At 41.3% G+C, this 17,536-nt stretch overlaps 1 protein-coding gene across 2 annotated transcripts in view; it reads left to right on the top strand.

The window, feature by feature from the left end:
* The window catches only part of CDH13 (cadherin 13), a 432,177-nt gene that overhangs the window by 371,068 nt on the left and 43,573 nt on the right, over positions 1-17,536 (top strand). For both annotated transcript variants that reach the window (XM_041458638.1, XM_041458637.1), the window contains exons 9-10: positions 13,657-13,839; positions 14,807-15,060. In XM_041458638.1, coding sequence (XP_041314572.1) covers positions 13,657-13,839; positions 14,807-15,060 — 437 coding nt within the window. The remainder of the gene's footprint in view (positions 1-13,656; positions 13,840-14,806; positions 15,061-17,536) is intronic.

Raw genomic sequence — 17,536 nt, 5'->3', positions numbered from 1 at the left:
AACCATATAGCATTTTTCATTCCAAAGAACCCCAAAGGAACATACAGAAAATGGATCTTCTCCATGGGCAAGCAGAAAATTAAATTGCAACTTCCTCCTGCTTGCAGAGAGAACAGAAACCTAAGACTTAATTTCCTTTATTAAAGAATTCTTCTCAAGGAAGTTGCTTTAATTTCTGAGGAAGCATTGCAGGTAATGGCTAACCCTGATGTTGTATTTTTACATTCAAAACCTTGTTGATGGGCAAAGGAAAGCCCACCTTATATATAAAGCCAGGAATTTAATGTTCATAAAATTGCAAACTAATCCAAGGTCATCCAAGAATTATTATTAATCCTCATTGAATTACTGAAACAAATAAATATTTTTCAACTTAGAAAAAGTTTCAATAGTGACAATAGGACAGATGTAAAAGTGTTGTACGTGCCTTTCTCAGCTCCTACCCCTTTTCCTGCTGTTTCTCTCACCATTTCCTGGCTCCTCTGGGCCATGAGGTTGTTTCCATCCCAGTGTTTGTGGTCAGACTGTTGTGGGGAGCTCTGACATCTGGGATCTTTGCCAGGACACAGGGGATGCTCACACTGACCATTTGCCCTTGGCATCATTTGGGGTCATGTATAAATCTTTGAGAAAGTGTTTTTGTGTGTTGCTTGGCCTGAAGCTCCACATTAGGTCCAAATTTCCTTTCTCTGAGGTCCCTCACCCCTGTTAGATCCTCCCCTGCCCCTTTGAGCAGGCTCTCCACCCTCAGCAGTGCCTGGAGCTGTGACAATCACCCACCCCAGCAGCAGCCTCAGGATGCACAGTAAGGAATATTTGTGTGTCAGCAGGCTCAGGATCCTCGTGCAGGATGCAAACCTCCCTCTCAGGAGCCAAACTGAGCTGCTGGACACTGGTGTGTGAACACCTCGAGGTTTTCAGGGAGAACAAGAGGAGTTTTTTGTGTTTCATGCCAGACACAGCGCCTGATGCTTCAGGAGGCTGAGGTACAGAGTGGAGCCTTTAATGAGCTCCCCCAGTGCTGAGAGCAGCCAGGAGGGCGCTGGGCTGTCTGAAATCACCCCTGTGCTCTGCCACAGGTGATCAAAGTCTCTCTGCTTACCAGAAAATCAAGTGCTGCTCAGCTAAACAACAGTACAAATCCACCAGAAGGGAAAGTAAGACCAAAAGTCTGGCAGTGGCAGGAGGGACGTGTAGTGAGAAGCAGGAGGAGTTTGTGAATTAGCAGCAGAGAGGATAACCAGGAGAGGCAGAGCTGAGCTGTGCCAGCCTCTGTGTGCCTGTCACAAAGGTTATTATCCTCCTTAATGCAGGCAACTTTTCTCCCTCTGGTTTTCCTTCCTCCCTCCAAGCGCAGTGCCCCTGACTTTGAGTGAAAATATTACAAGTAATCGAAGCTGCAAACCCCAGCAGAATACTAAATTAGAAATTAAGGAAAAATGCTCATCATTTGGAGCACAGAAGTCCTGGGCAATTTTTCTAATGCTATATTACAGCAATTGGAATATCTTTTTTTTTTTTTCCCAACTGCTTCACTCACTGAATTGATTGAATTAAATGTGTTCTGTGGTGCCAGCCAACCTCTGACCCCAGTTACTCAGGATAATCAGGGGGTAATCAGCCTGCTGTGATCTGAGCTCCAAAGGAGCAAGAATATTGTAAGGTTCAGGGAGCCTGAGCTGGCATTAATCAGATGTCACCAGGGTTTGATTATAAATCCTAAAGACCACCAAATTGATACAACATGGTTTAATCCACTAAAAATTATGTATCTACATATTAATCACCAAGTTGAATATCTGCAAGTGATTGCTTTTCTGGTAAGTGAAGTCAGGTGTCAATGCTTTGGAATGTCCCACAGTTAGTCATAAATATAATGATTAGCATCAGCACAAAAGCAGCATTAGCCAGATTAAAAAAAGATTTTGTTCTAGTCTCCAATAGATTTTTTTTTCCTTCTGTTGGAGTTTTACAGCTCCATTGAAATTGCTCCTCGTGTTTCTACTCTAATTATGAGCTTACTCAGAGGCAAGAAATAGGAGATGTTTCTGAGGTACCTGCAAGCACAGCATTTTTCTGCCTTCCAAGGGGAGGAAGGGTGGCTGCTTACAGTATATCACACTGCTGTGTACAGAAATAAAGTGGTATTTATTGTCCCTTAAAATGATTTCCCCTAGAACTGGCAAGCTCAGGTGAAAAATCTGTATCTAGAAATGTGTGTCAGGATCCAATTAATCCCTCCTGCACTGGCTGTCCTTGGGAAGAGCTCGGTGTGGCAATATTGATGCAGATGTATGAGCACATTACATGGAGGATTCTACAGGAGAAGGAGAACCACTCCTAAAAGAGAGGAATAGCACAGTCTCTTAATGAGCTCATGCTCTTCATACACGTCCTGATTTAATAAATATTCAACACTGCAGAAAAGCTTTTTGATATAAACTGAAGATGATACCAAATTCTTGTTTATCTTACTGGTGCCACCTGTATTTCCTGGGAATTGCCTTTATTTGCATGAGACATTCGGTGTGTTTGGAATCAGAGGATTCCAAAGCTGCTGCTGAAGGATTTCCAGGCATCCCAGAGTGTCAGCTGGGATCAGGATGAGGGAATTGCACAAAATCTGGGCATCCCAGCAGTGTCAGCTCTGGTGACCAGTGGCTGTGGAGGTGCCTGGTGCTGCCTGCTGCCCCCCAGCCCCACCATGGGTCATGTCTGTGCTTGGGGTGATGCTTCTCCTTCCAGCAACACCTTCCAGGGATGGCCCTCACAGGAGCCAGAACCAGCATGTGCCCCTGGGACAGCCCCTTTGCTGATCAGAGAATCACAGGATGGTTTGGGTGGGAAGGTATTGGACTAAATCACACAGGATTCCATTTTCTTCATGGTGGAAAAAACCCCTTTACTCACAAAACTCCTTTTCATCCAGTTTCACAGACCTCGTGTGGGACTCCAATTGGTCAGGAGCTTTCTTGCCAATTACTTTATTGGTCAGTAAATGGTATTTTACTTGTCCAGCAAATCTCTCTACTCTTAATCTGTTATTTTCTTCGCTGGTTCTCATGGGATAGATTTAATATTTATACAGGTTCAAGTAGTTTTTTTCCCAGGAATAGATTGTTTTGTTAACCAGCTGCTCACACCAGGATTGCTTTCACATGGGAACTTGCACAGTGCCAGCTTGACAAGGCCAGCCACTGATTTAACAGAGCAGGCCTGATTTTATGAGGCCTTTCTTTATAATTTTTCTGCCTCACTGCAACAGGAAGGGACCTTAAAGCTCATCCCATTCCACCCCTGCCATGGCAGGGACACCTTCCACTGTCCCAGGCTCCAATGTCCAGCCTGGCCTTGGGCACTGCCAGGCATCCAGGGGCAGCCACAGCTGCTCTGGGCACCCTGTGCCAGGGCTCCCCACCCTCACAGGAACAATTCCTTCCCAATATCCCATCCAACCCTCAAAGCCATGCCCTCTTGTCCTACCACTTCATCCCCATGCAAAAATTCCCCTTTAGGTACTGGGGGGCTCTAAGGCCCCCCGTTCAGGTGACCCTGCAGCCCACACAGGACAGGTCTGATTCCCTGTGTCTGGGTGTGATCCCTTCTCTCTGGCCAGAGCACAAGTGCAGAGCCTTGGGCTGTTTTGGCCTCCCTGCTAATTCTCAGTGCTCAGACACATCAGCTGGGCAGCCCTGCCAGTCATTCCCAAACAGCTCAGAGATAATTCAGTATCAGGTTATAAAAACACCCTTAGCTCATTTTGATCTTCCTTATTAACAAAAAGGAGCAAATGTTTAACCATTTGCACAAAGCATATCCAGCTGTGGCTGCAGTGGTGTTTGTGCTCCAGAAGGATGTGTGTACAGAGAGTGTTTGGGTAGGAAAACATAAATTACCGGTGAGAAAATGAAAGGGCCCTGAATGTTCTCTCTGTGACATTCCAGATAAGAAATAAGCACACAACGGGCCCTTACAAGAGGAATGTTTCATTTTCCTTTAGCACAAATATTTTTCTTTCAAAGAAAGATGAAATGAGCTCTGGCAAAAGGAGCTGGGTGGTGGGAGATGGGAGACCAGCAGAAGCCTTAAAGCAGAAAGCAATAAATCCATTTAGCATAGCTGAGATTTTTCCTGACCTTTTCACAGCTGTGCAGTGCCAGACCATACATCTGCTGCTGCAATATATGCTTAAATCTCAGAGTTTCCAAAGAAGCTTCACCCCAGCTGCCAGTGAACTCCCCTGACCCTGCCTTTGGAATGCTCCCCTCACAGTGCTGGATGGGCAGGCTCACATCACCCACGGTCATTAGTCAAATACTCTGCTTTTGTAGCTATTTTTCTTTATTCTTGACCTTGGAAACAGAATTGTTCTGTGCTAACAGGGTTAGAGGCCTCAGGTCTTCGTTGTTCCCATCCTGGGTAATGAGAGCTCAGTGCTCACCTGGATGTTCAGGGTATAATAAAGATTTTTCTGCTATGGGAGGAAAACAGAAAAGGAAAGGGATCATTAATCATGAAAGTTCACTTATGTCTCTGATCTCTAAATGATTATTCTTGTATCATAGCTTTTTGATAGAGCAGTAATGTTTTGCTCAATGAATGTTGAGCCAACTGGATGTAGACTGGATAATTTGAGAAAAAAAAAAAATCTTGTATATCCAGTAGAAGAAACTATGTGCAGTAGACTTCATTCATCACTTTGTCAGCAGACTTGGAAGACTTATTGTGTTCAGATGGATTGAAATATGGAGCGTTCAGCCCAAATTCTCCTTTCTCCACTCAGCTTTTCACAGAAAACAAAATGCTGGCTCGAGATTTCATTTTTAAAACTCAGACAGATTCTGTATCACTGCAGATTATGCTGCCTGTAAACTTCCATCTGTACCTCCTGCTTCCACTGGAACAGTGTGAAACCTTGCAGAGTTCTTATCTGCTTCCAAAATAGAGTTTTCAAACTGGGATAACTTCAGACAGCTCTCAGCTGGAGGGGCTTGTAAATCTAGGGCATCTCATCCCCATCAGCTGGCACAACCTAAAATGCCAGAAGTTTGGGGAATTGCTGAAATTTGTAGCTGAAATATTCTGGAGATACAAGTTGCTTTGAATGCTTGGACTGGGGCTGGTGAGCATTGCCCACCCAAGACCCCGTGAAGAACTTGGACCACTGTCAGAACATCTGCTGCTGGCAGCTTGGGCCTTGATCAGCTGTAAACTGGCACAAGGAAAAACTCCCTCTTTTGGAATCAGTGCCCTCCCGGGGCAGAAAAGGCAGGATTTCTCATCTGGCTGCATATGCTGCTTGCTCTCAACCAGGCCAAAGACTCTGACACAGAGAAAATCTCATTTTCATTGCAACTTCTGCCTCTCTGTAAAACCAGGAGTCTTAAACCAGTGAGAATATGGTTCTGTTTTGAAATGTCAAGGTACCAAAGTAAATGAACAAGATGCCTCTAGATTTTTATTTAGAATATTTTTGTTCTTTCACCTATTTAGAATGAAGCATTCCTTTCTTTTTTTGTGGTTGTTTGGTTTTTTTAAACTTCTATTTGTTTAGTACTTTTGTATAGCACTAAAATACAGTTTTCATGCCTTGTCTACTTCCTAGAGGTAAATATGATAAAAATTTAAAAATCATCAATAGGTTTCATCTGCTGAAGGTCTTGTCACTGCCCAGCTCTCTGCCCGTTGCATTTATTTATACCTGGGAGCAGACTAAAGCAGTTAGGGAAATTTCTTCTTCACTTCCCTCAATCTCCCAAAAATTCTAGCAAATTAACTGGTCTCTCTAATTAATGTTAATTTTAAGAAAAAAAATCACGTATTGTCATAAAATTCTCCTTTTTTTCTCCCAGTTTCGTATTCAGAGAGGAGTGAATTCACCTCTCCTGCTGTTCAGGGTCCTTTGTGGTACAGGTAACAACTGCAACAGTAAAAGAGGATGTGTTTCCTGAACACATCCTGTGTCCAGGCCCCAAAAATGTGACATTCAGGGAAGCAGGAGGAGGAATTTGTTACTTAAAGGACCTTGGAGCAAATGAATCCCAGCTCTAACTGGGAGTGGCAGGAATTCCTTGCAAAACGAGTCACAGGGGACTTCCAGATTTTCCTTTTAGTAGGGCAGGATCAGTGAGTTCCACCATTTATGTTCAGTGTTCATCTTCAGCACCAGAAAAGTTGGTTTGGGTATGAAAAAGTCTCTGCTAAAAATGAAAAAGGACCATTTAACAAGAGCTCCTTCTCTTGTCACCATCATTAGGATGAGTGGGGGGAAAAATCCTGTAAAATCTTCATGCTCCTCAAATCCGGTGGATGAAAAAAGAAAGAAAAATCCAGAGAGGTGTATTCTATTTAAAGTTCATTCCATCTAAAGAAGACATCCAGCATCTTAGAAAGAATACAGGTTTAACTCTGCCCTGGATGGGAAGTGCACTGAGAAAGAAATGAGAGGAGCTGGGTTGGTTGGATTCACACAAGGGGCCTCATGAATGTGAAAGGCAGAGCTCTCCCTGCTCCCTGGGCAGGTGAATAGGTGTAGTCTGCTCCTCCAGCCCTGCTCACATCATCATTTTCTCTCATGCTGTTGTTTTAAACATAAGGTTTGCTCTACCTGTGGTGAAGGAATTTTTTGTAGCTCAGAAAATAACATCATTATTTGAAGTTTTCTCAAAAGTTCCTTAAATGTAATAAATACAGTGACCTTTCACTGTGCTCTGTCCACCAGGAGAAGGAGTATTTGTTTTTCTCTGATTCAACCATCATTCTAGAGGTGCCCAGTTATTGGTGGGTTGATTTATTCCAGAAACCACTGAATGCACCTTGCATTTAAAGGTGGAAAAGTGAAAAAGAATGAATCATTTCTAAATTATTTATATATTCAGGGGGAAAAAAGAATAGAGAGCATCTTTGTCTTCCATCTGAATCTTCAGATATTTGATGTACACCTGGAGGTAACAGGCTTTGAAGCAGGCATTCAACATATGATTAATATGTGTTAGAATTATCTTTTTGCCTTTGCTCAGTGTGGCCCTGAGCTAGGCTGAGGAAGAGTGTAATCTTATGTAAACAAAATCTTCAAAATAATTCCAAAAAGCAGCTGTTTTCAAGTAACCTTCACCATCACTTATTTACAGTTCCCAAATGGCTTTTTAGTCTTGTGCAAGCACATAAATAGAGGATTGAAACCAGCACCAGCTCAGTACTGCTGTGGGGAAGAAGCAGGGAGAAAGTTCTGTAAATTAATTTAAGGCTTTTGTGAGGCATAGATCTTCTGAAGTTTTCAGATTTGTGGTGTCTGCAAGAGGGACAGGAGGACCCTTCACAATGGTAACCTTACAGGCAGCTCCTTCCTTCCTTCCTTCCTTCCTTCCTTCCTTCCTTCCTTCCTTCCTTCCTTCCTTCCTGCCTCCCTCCCTCCCTCCCTCTTTCCCTTCCCTCTATCCATTTTACCCCATTTTTTTTTCATTCTAACCCACTACAACTCAATCATGACTTTTAATACCTGAAGTGGTCTCAGTCCCAGAAATAGTTTGCCTGATGGAAAACTGCCCCCAGAGGGACTTTTACCTGGAGCCTAATTAAGAAGTTCTTTTTTCTTGGTTTCTTTGAGTACTTTTCCAAGCAGACTGGTGAGCAGCAAAGCAAAATGAAACCATGCTGAAAATTTCTCTTTTTTTTCTTTTTTTTTTTTCCTCATTCATGATGAATGTCAGTGGTTTTAAGCATCTTTGTGTTTTTCTATAAAAAGGCACAAATTGAGAGCCTGCAGACGTTGTAGCCATGTTCCAGAGAGCAGAATTGAATCCTTAGCCTTCCATTTACCTAATTGATCTTTCAGTTTGGTTGCTCTTGTTGCAGACTTGCAGACAAAGATTTTGCAGGCAAAAATATTCATTCAGTCCTTCATTACTGAGTCCTACTTTTACTTTGTAAAGCAACTGGTGTGTGCCTTGAAAGATCACAAAGCATTTTCAATTCAGGGGCTGTGAAAAATCATCCAAAAGTAAAAACTGAAAATGCATTCAAAATTATTATGGTCAATTTCACATATTTGAAAAGGGTTTTTTTGTTGTTTTGTTTTTTTGGGTTTTTTTGTTTTTCTTTTTCTAAGCTACGATTGAATTCTTTTTGTAATTTCACCAGGGAGGTGGAAGAATATTATGTACTCAGAAAAAGTATAGAATAAGCTGAAAGAAACACTTTCAGTCAAGAAATAATGCAATGCCTACGAGCCAGCATTATGGCAGTAAAACAATGACAATAATAAAGCCTGTTTAGGTGACTCACAGCTATAATTTCTGTTTTGCATCTCGTTTACACCATCAAATCCTTGTCACGCCATGATGATGCTTTATATTTATGTGGTGTCTTTCATCTAAATGGCTTTCCAAGTGTTTCATGTGTTGCTTGGTGTGCAGCTTACATCAACCTAATCCATTACTTTAATACAGATATTTTTGTAGTGAAATAGAGCTGCTGCTCATGCCCACAGAGCAAAGGCTGTGCACAGCCTTAGAAGTAAAATACCTTTAAAATCTGCAGAAGAGATTAGGGAGATGTAACACCAAGTTGCAATTTGCTTTGGCCACACCATTTTCCATTCAGCTGCTGCAGTGGAGGGTTTGGCATAAACTGGTTTTGCTCAGGTGCAGTTTTTCAGCCCTTCAGGGGCCCAGCTCAGCAGGGCAGCACCCTGGGCCCTTGGGATGGGAGGAAAGTGGCTGCAGGATCAGCAGCACCACTTTGGTCACTGCACAAATGCAATTTCCTCCTTGTACTGCCCCTGCCTCGAGCACCAATGACTTGGGTTATCCTTCTCTGGCAAACTGGGCTTTGTGTCCCACTGAATTCCACCTGAAATGCTCACTTCTGACATTTATGAGACTCTCATTCCTGATTGATCCAGAATGCAGACCTTTGTGACCACTCTGAAAATTCATTTGTACTTGGAGATGTTCCAGGTACAGAGCTATGGAAAATGCTTTGTTTCCTTGGCAAATAAATCCTGGGAGCTCAGGTGCATTTGTACTGAATGGCAGCATGCAAAGGAAAAGGCAAAAAGAGCAAGCAGGTTGCAAGAGACTATAACTTGTCATCACATTCTCAAGAAATTAGACAGACAAAATATTATCACAAAGGCAGTGGGCTTCAGTGGAGGGAGATAATTGCAATAATACAATTTCTCTGTGGAATTTCTAACTCAGACATATGAATTCATACATCCCATTATTTCCCATCTTTTATGGTAGATAGAAGAGGAAGCAAACACGTGATAGCAGCACAGAACACCTTCCACTGGAATATCACCCTGATAAATGCAAACTGACACAGAGTTCTAATTTGTTTATTCTGATTGGAAATCACAGCGTGCAGAATCTTAATGAGCCATTGGGTGGTGATCACCGACCCCAGGCACGTTTGTCTTGCTTTGTGTTTGCTGCTTGTGGCAGCTCTTTAATTTGGGTGTCAGTGCCCCCTTTGAGACAGTTTTTTAAAGGTGCTGTTTGTGCTCAGGCTGCTGCTGGACAGGAGACACCCAGGTGATTCTGATGCACTGAAGTTCATCTCTTCATCTGCTCTGAGAAGTCAGTCAACAGAATCCCATTCACTACAGGAGCTTTAAAAGAGGCTGTGAGACAAGAATCTGATTTTAGTATGGTCTGGGTACCACTTCCAGCAATGTGTGGGACAATGTCAGTGCCTGGATTCTCAGGTGATAACATTTTGCAAAGAGATCTTTTTGTGTGGTGGGAATCTGACAAGACCGGTTTGTCTTGGGACCATCCAGAGGAATTTTCTGTGGATAAGAACTGCCAGTGCACGGTGCCATCAGTTCCTTACAGGGCTCAGTGTGCAGGAGGATTTGGCTCAGTGTTACTCCTGGCTCCAGCAGGATGCAACCACTAAATTCAGCCTGCAAGATCCGGGGAAGGGAGGAGCAGTCTGTTGGACTCTCCTCTGCTCAGGCTGTGTTTGAGCACAGCTGGTTTGAGCATTTCTGCTCTCCCTGCCATCCCTGTACTGACTCCTGTGCTGTCAGAAATAAAAGCTGCTCCTTGTCACCCCCAGGACCTCCATGCCCTGTGGAACCACTCTGGTGATCCCTCACAAGAATTCCAGTGTCCTTATCTGCTCCCCTCAGTCCATCATGGTGCAAACATTGCTGACTTGTTACATTTTCCAGTCTATTTATGCACCCTCACGAGCCTCACTCTCTTCATCTACATCCATCACTACATTTCCTAAAAATCTTCCAGTTCCCCATTAACTGCTGTTCACTCAGTTTCCTTCTAAATTTCTATCAGTCCCTTTTCTGTGTATTTTGCCACATGATTTTGGGTACAGAAATAGAAGAACTGCGTCTTTTTTCTCCCCTATATTTCTAAAACTTTAAAAATGACAGAATTGCTGAAATCTCTGGGCTGTATGCATGATAAGCACAATAAATAGCAGCGTGGCACATCACAGAGCAGGTTAACCTCACATTTCAGATACTCATAAGCAGTAAATTCACACATTTCCTTCCAGCAAACCCACCCTGGCCCAGGGTATTCACCTCCTAAGTTATTAGTGCTCAAATGGGTCCAAATGATAGCAGTTTAAGTAAAGTACTGAGCTCATATACTTTATTCTTAATTTATAGTGGTGCTTAGGGGATGTGCAGATATTTAAAATGAGTAAAATCAATTAACTTGTGATCCAATTATTTGTCTTAGCCACTGTGGGGTTTTATTTTAGAGTACTGGTTCAGATTTTCCCAGTTAAGCTTTGAGAGTATAAACCTTTCACTGTGAAATATGAGGAACCTGTGGTTGTTTTTTCTCTGTTTCCAAATCTAATTCCTATTTTTGCTCTTTCTTAGTTTTTAAATTCCCTTTTTACTTTTATTTTTTTAAAGGGACACGGTACAAGCGAAACACATTTTTCTAAACATTGGGAGATTTATTCCTTAAATAAAGGTGACTGAATAGACAAAAGAGTTCACCTTCTAGATAAAATACACCATATTTTTCTAGGCCACACGGTTTCACAGTAGATATGTGTCTTTTGCAATCACAAATCTGTGATTTATTACACTTTTCATGTTATAAATTTAGAGCAGACCTCTGTGACAACTTCTGTGGTCTGATCATTCTGCTTTTCCATCCATCTTGAACAGATTTTAGTCTAATGTTCCAGACAGCTCCGAATATCTGTGTTTATATGGCTGTTTCCAAAATGTGGAGGACGCTAGGGGCGAGGGTACCACTGTAGCTGGAATTGTTTGGCTCGGCACAGCCTTTCCCTGGGGATGTTGGCATTTCCTTGACCTGCAGGAGGCAGAAGCTCAGCAGTGCTGTGCCCTCAGCAGGTCCTTGTGCCCTTTCTCTCTGCAGCTGTGAAGTTACTGAGAGCTCTTCCTAAACAAGGGGAAAATAGGGATGCAGAAGAAAGCCAATCCCAGCTGAGATATCCTTGATTTAGAGATCCTCAGCCTGAAATTCCATATTTTTTTAACTATCTGGCACACCATGGCAACCTTTTCCATCACAGTCTGGCACTGGTGGGGTAAAAATAATAAATTTCTTGCACAGGCTTCACAATATTGTATCTGAAGAAAACAGCCATATCTTTTAATATTTTGCCTGAACAGCTCTTACAGTTCCCAAGGTGAGCTAAAGAGTACTGAACACTTAATTGAATCAGACTGGAGGATTAAGGAAAAGATTTTTCCCAAGGATCAATATGAATTAGGAGCAGATGCCTGGTCAAATCTAAGGGTTACATTCTTCAGTATTAGGCTCCTTGAAGTCTGGTCACCTTTTTATGCAGCTGAATGGAAATTGTTGGGTACTGAACACTGGTGGAGGAAAATTCTGACCTTTATGGTTCTGATGTCTCATATTATACATGCTCAAGTTGAGACAATATGAAATAACATAAAATATCAATTGGGCTAATTGGTTCTTTTCAGTCAGAGTAAGAGGTACCCAAGTCTGCTTGATGGTGACAGCATTTGGCTGAGCTGGAAGAAGCACAATCTTGGTAATCATTCTTCTGTTATTTCCAAGATTTTTAATAGAGTTTTCCTTTTAATTTGTTTCAAAGCAAGTGAAAATATTGTTGTATTATCATTTAGAGTTAATTAAATTTCAAATGAGCTTAATGAACTGTCTGAAACAAAGCTCAATCACAACCTGTTACTTATTAACCATCAAAATCAAAAGAACCTTTAAATTCTTTGTTAGATACACCAAGGAACATAGAAATGACATATTAATGTCATCCCTTTATGAAATCTGGTTTAAGGCTGGAAAGCTTGAACTGAATGCATGCACTCAAATTATACAGAAAAAATGAAAAAGGGTTTGAAAAGATAAATCCAATCTATTGGAAAAAGAAGAAAAACAAAGATAACTGAACACAGGGGAAGACATAGTCATCTTTTCTTTATTTTTATATGAAGAAATCCACTTTACCTACTATTTGTCCAGATTGGGAAATCTATATATTAATAAAACGCCATTTTCAGGATTCGATATTTTCCCAAACTGTTCTACAGTGTTATGACTTCTGGTGTTCTGTAAGACAGGGGAAAAGACATTTAGTTTATTCAGGTCTTGAAGCCACTTGGGTGACTCTTGCCCTTGAGTGATGCATTGTCACCAAAGATGCAGCTTTTAAGGAGCACACGTACAGCAAAACCTATTTGTGCCATTAAAGTTTGTAATTTTGAACTTTTGAAGGCTTAATCCCTAGAAATGCTAAGATTTCCTAATGATCTGTAATGGCAGTGCTGATGTTCAGCACTTCTCAGGATTAGGTCTGTTATCAGCCTGGTTTATCCACCTCCAAAGCAGGTATTATCTTATCACTCTTCTATACAGTGCTTTTAGCACGTCAACCTCAAGTACTTGAAAGGTGAGGAGTGTTATTAAGTCTGACCCTTGCAAGCTTTTCCAATGGTTTGCTTAATGTTTTTTTCCTACATAAATAAGAATGATGGAGAATAAACTAGAATTTTCTTGCAGGGTTGAATCATCCAGCAACGCATTTCACAAGGTCATAAAAAAATCCTTCCACTACAAAAAGAAAGCAACACTGACTTTTAGTTATGCAGACAAAGTGGTAGCATGAGGTCCAATTATTTTTGAGTATCTTAGAGCAAGGCCTCAAAAAAATGCTCTGGGAATGGTTTTTGTGAGACCTCCTTTGTGTCTTGACAACAGTGCAGTGAAAAATAAATGTGTGTGTGATAATTCATGAAAAAAAAAAGTGTGAAATACAAAACTGGATTTATTTGTAAGTAAAAGTGGATTTGAAGGCAACAGGGATCTGTACAAGGCAGATTTCTCTTCCCTCAGTTCCCTTTCTGGGAACTGCGGGTCTCTTCGTGCTTCACTTTCCAGTAATATGAGCTGAACTGTCTTTTTGTGATCAGAACCTTCCCAAGCTCCATCCCTATCACATCACTGCTTATCTGCCATCTATTAAGTGGAGAGCAGCTGAAATGTGCTACCTCGTATTTCACAAGTGAGAATGCATTATTTAAAGTTTCGGTCAAGGATTCCATCTTCCTCCTGCTGGGGTAAATAATTAATGCTGCCTTGGATATTTCTTGTGTGTGTGTGTGGTTATTAAGTGGAAATAGTAATGATTTCCTCTGTGTTTTTTTTCCAGTTCCAGGCCACAGTGAAGGAGGGGGTCACAGGTGTAATAGTGAATTTAACCGTGGGTGACCGGGACGACCCCACCACCGGGGCGTGGAGAGCTGTCTACTCCATCATCAATGGGAACCCAGGGCAGAGCTTTGAGATCCACACCAACCCCCAGACTAATGAGGGAATGCTCTCTGTTGTCAAGGTAAGAACAGTCTCCTCCTGCTCTGTATTTTTGCTGTCAGGTTCATCCCCTGGGTTCACTGCATAAAACAAGGCACAGCAGGGATAGGTTATTGGAAGATGTAAAGTTGGCTTCCAGCCCTTGTCCAAACTGTGTGTATAACCCCTTCTTGTGTCACAGTAACATTTTTTTAGTCAGAAGGACTGGCTGTTCTAGTTGTTGTGCTTAAATAACAGCCAGGGTTGCAGTAAGTATCACAATTAATAATGACATTTGACAACAAAGTTTTGTTTGTTGCTGGAGGTGCAATTAGAATTCAAGAGCCCCGTTTTGTTCTCACTCAGAGAACACATGCAAGTAGCAGGGAAGAAAAGGACATGGATTCAGAGAGAATCCATGTTTCAAAAGTGGATTGGTCCCACATTTCTAAAGTCTCATAGGAAAATTTATTGCCCGTCTTGGTATGAAGACAATCCCACGTCTCAAACTTAACAGATACAAAAAAGAATAAGAAAATAGCCCTGTTTGCTGCCTGTGCCAGAATGCTCTCTTTTTGGCTTCAGAAGAGGCATTGTCAATTCTTAAGACAAATGCATGCATTTGCCTTTGGTTTCAGGACGTGGCGTGGAGAAAGCAGCTTGTGTTATTGTCATGAGTAGCTACTGAGTGTGACTCATTTGTTTGTTAAATACATGCTACATATAAATAAACATGTATAGATGAGCACTGAATTGTGTCTATGAGGTATGGCAACAAAATGTGAGCTCTTGGACAGCGGGATGTCTCCATGGGTTTTTAAGTCCATTATGTTTATTATCTTCCATAAGAACTGAGTGTGTCTAATCCTGAACTCTCGTCAAGTTCCACGTGCAGGGAATGTTGTTCTCCCTTTCTGGCTAATTCTGCTGCCTGCAAGTTTGCTGTGGGCTCAAGGAAAAAGCGTTAAGCATTGTCTTTGACCTTTGCTCTCTGATCTTCTGCTTTGCAGCCTTTAGACTACGAGATTTCAGCCTTTCACACGCTGCTGATCAAAGTGGAAAACGAAGACCCGCTGATCCCAGACATCGCCTACGGCCCCAGCTCCACGGCCACCGTGCAGATCACCGTGGAGGACGTCAACGAGGGCCCCGTGTTCCACCCAAACCCCATGGCAGTGACCAAGCAGGAGAACATCCCCGTTGGCAGCGTGGTGCTCACGGTGAACGCCACCGACCCGGACACTCTGCAGCACCAGACCATCAGGTGAGAGCAGTGCTGTTACTATGATGTTTTTATTTTTCTCTTATTTTAGCTGAGAAGCTTCAGAAATGTAAACAATAACTATCTGGTGGCTGTGGAGTGTGGTCTGGAAGTTGTTTACCAACAGGGGCATCTTTGATTGGTCCGTGTAGATTGTTTCTGCTTAATGACCAACCATGGTCCAGCTGTGTGGACTCTCTGAACAGTCACAGGTTTTTTGTTTTTCATTCCATTCCATTCCCTTCTAACTTTCTAATAGATCCTTTCTCTCTATTCTTTTTAGTATAGTTTTAGTAAAACATTTTAATATAATATAATAACATGAAATAATAAATCAACCTTCTGAAATATAGAGTCAAGATTCTCATGTCTTCCCTTATCCTGGAGACCCTCAAACACAACCACACAGTTCCCTCTCATTTTCATCCTCCACCAAGTGGGGATGTCTTCTGTGCCCAAGAATTTGCCTGCCAGTGCAGAATTATGCTTAACTTAGTAAGAAGTTACAATTTATATTTTGTCCTGCAATTAGAGATTCTGTTTGTTGAAAACACAGGAGTGCATTAGACAAACAACAATCATTTTCCACACCATGAGGTTCCTACAGTAGAACAATCAAGAGCCACAAGGAATAGACATGGCTTAACATACTTTCAAAATTACTTTTAACCTGCTTGTTTATTCCTCTTCCTTCATGAGAGCCAGGGAAGATATATAAAATTTAAAATATCTATAGAAGTGATGCATCTCTTTTACATAGGGTTTAAATCAATTTATGACCATTTATAGTGTCCCTCAGTAAAATAATGACTGTCCATCTACTTTCAAGAGCTGAGAAAATATTTCACAGTGAAAGACTGAAGCTAAAGGAAGCTAAGACTTGGCCTTGTGCAGATAAATTAAAATAAATTATTATTTCTGTGCTGTAATAATATAATCCCACACTTGTGCCATGTTGCAAGGAGCAAACCTGGGTATTACGTGGTATCATCTTCTTCTATTTTGATCCACCTGGTTTGGTCTTTTGGCTTCAGATTCTATGAAAAATGAAAAAAAACAACCACTTTGTTCTCTAAAACTAAATTGGCTTTTTCATCATTTGAGAATTACACGTTAGGCACTACCACTAAAACCTACAGCTGTGTTTAATTTTTCATTTTTCCTTGTAAGTATCATTTCCCCCAGGTCTCAGTGTATATAAAAGGGGATAAACTTCTTGTGAGAATGACTTCTAAGCTGCAGCTGAACAATGGCTCTGTCAATCCAGAGCATGGGCAGAGATCTCTCTGCTGTCACAGGGTTATTTAGCAGTGATTGTGCAGTCCTTAAAGAAGGTTTGACACGTGTACTGTTCTACAATGAAGAAAGCTGCTGATCTTGGAGACGTTCTCTGTCAGCAGCAAGTCTTGGTGAAAATGTCACTGCAAAGGACTTGGATTTGAATGATGAGGAGGTGAATTTAAGCAGGGGAGTGTGCTCATCTCTGAGAAAGGAGGAAAAAGGCAAGGCAGGTAATTAAAAGTTCCAGTTCTCTGCATCACCTCAAAGATAATGTTATTAATGACATTAATAATTCAGCTTTTCTCCTACTTCTACCACTGAAATACCAGTTTATCTGCAGGATGATTCTTAGCACATTGTTTCCCTTGTTTTCTAAATGGATTTATTTATAGAATAATTTCTTATTCTTAAGTTTAGCTTTTGCTCCAAAAACCCCTTATTTCACACACAAAAATTTGTGCCTATGGATGGAATTTCTGTTGCTTGTCAGACAGGGTAATGTGACCCTCAGCAGCTTTGCTCAGAACCTGACTTGTGCAGGTATTTATTTCCTTTGGGTTTTGCACTGAGTTTAAGAAATTAATTTATTGGTGCTGTCCATAATTTATGTATTTTCATGGGAGATGGGAAAACTAACATTCATAAATATGACACCTGATTTTGTGATGCTAAAAGAAAAAAGCCATGAAAATGTAAGGATTTTGTTATCAAAGCCAAAAATCAGGGAGCTATTACCTGAACTTTTCCCCTTGACCTACTGATTTTGCTGAATTTCTCCAAACTACATAGACCCTGAATTTAAAGGGCACCCAGTGAGTCACTGAATACTCTTCAATTTGCTTTAAGGGTAGTGTAAACAGTTAAGAAATTTAAACCTGTTCTGAAGTTCACCACGCAACTGTCTGCCAAGGAACCCCCAAATCTTGACCAACTCATAAAATAAATTTTCCCAGAAGTTTTACTATATCTGCATAGCCAAGCATGGAAGGCTTATAGTCAAAAGCAAGATAATTTTTTTTCCTTTTATGTGCAGAAAAGAAGAGAAGAATTAAGCTAGACTGGGCTGGGAATGAGGGATGATCATATAAAGGAACTATGGCAATGGAAGTGGTTGTGTAAGCCAGAGGAAAATAATGCAAATGTAATGGAAATGGTAGAATGCACCAGGAAAAGGCTAATTTGAATACCTGTCAGTCCT

This window comes from Pyrgilauda ruficollis, unplaced genomic scaffold (assembly GCF_017590135.1).
Source record: "Pyrgilauda ruficollis isolate IOZ18807 unplaced genomic scaffold, ASM1759013v1 scaffold13, whole genome shotgun sequence".
Taxonomy (NCBI): Eukaryota; Metazoa; Chordata; class Aves; order Passeriformes; family Passeridae; genus Pyrgilauda; species Pyrgilauda ruficollis.
The sequence above is the reverse complement of the archived record's forward strand: the minus strand, read 5'-3'. Positions and strand labels throughout refer to the sequence as shown.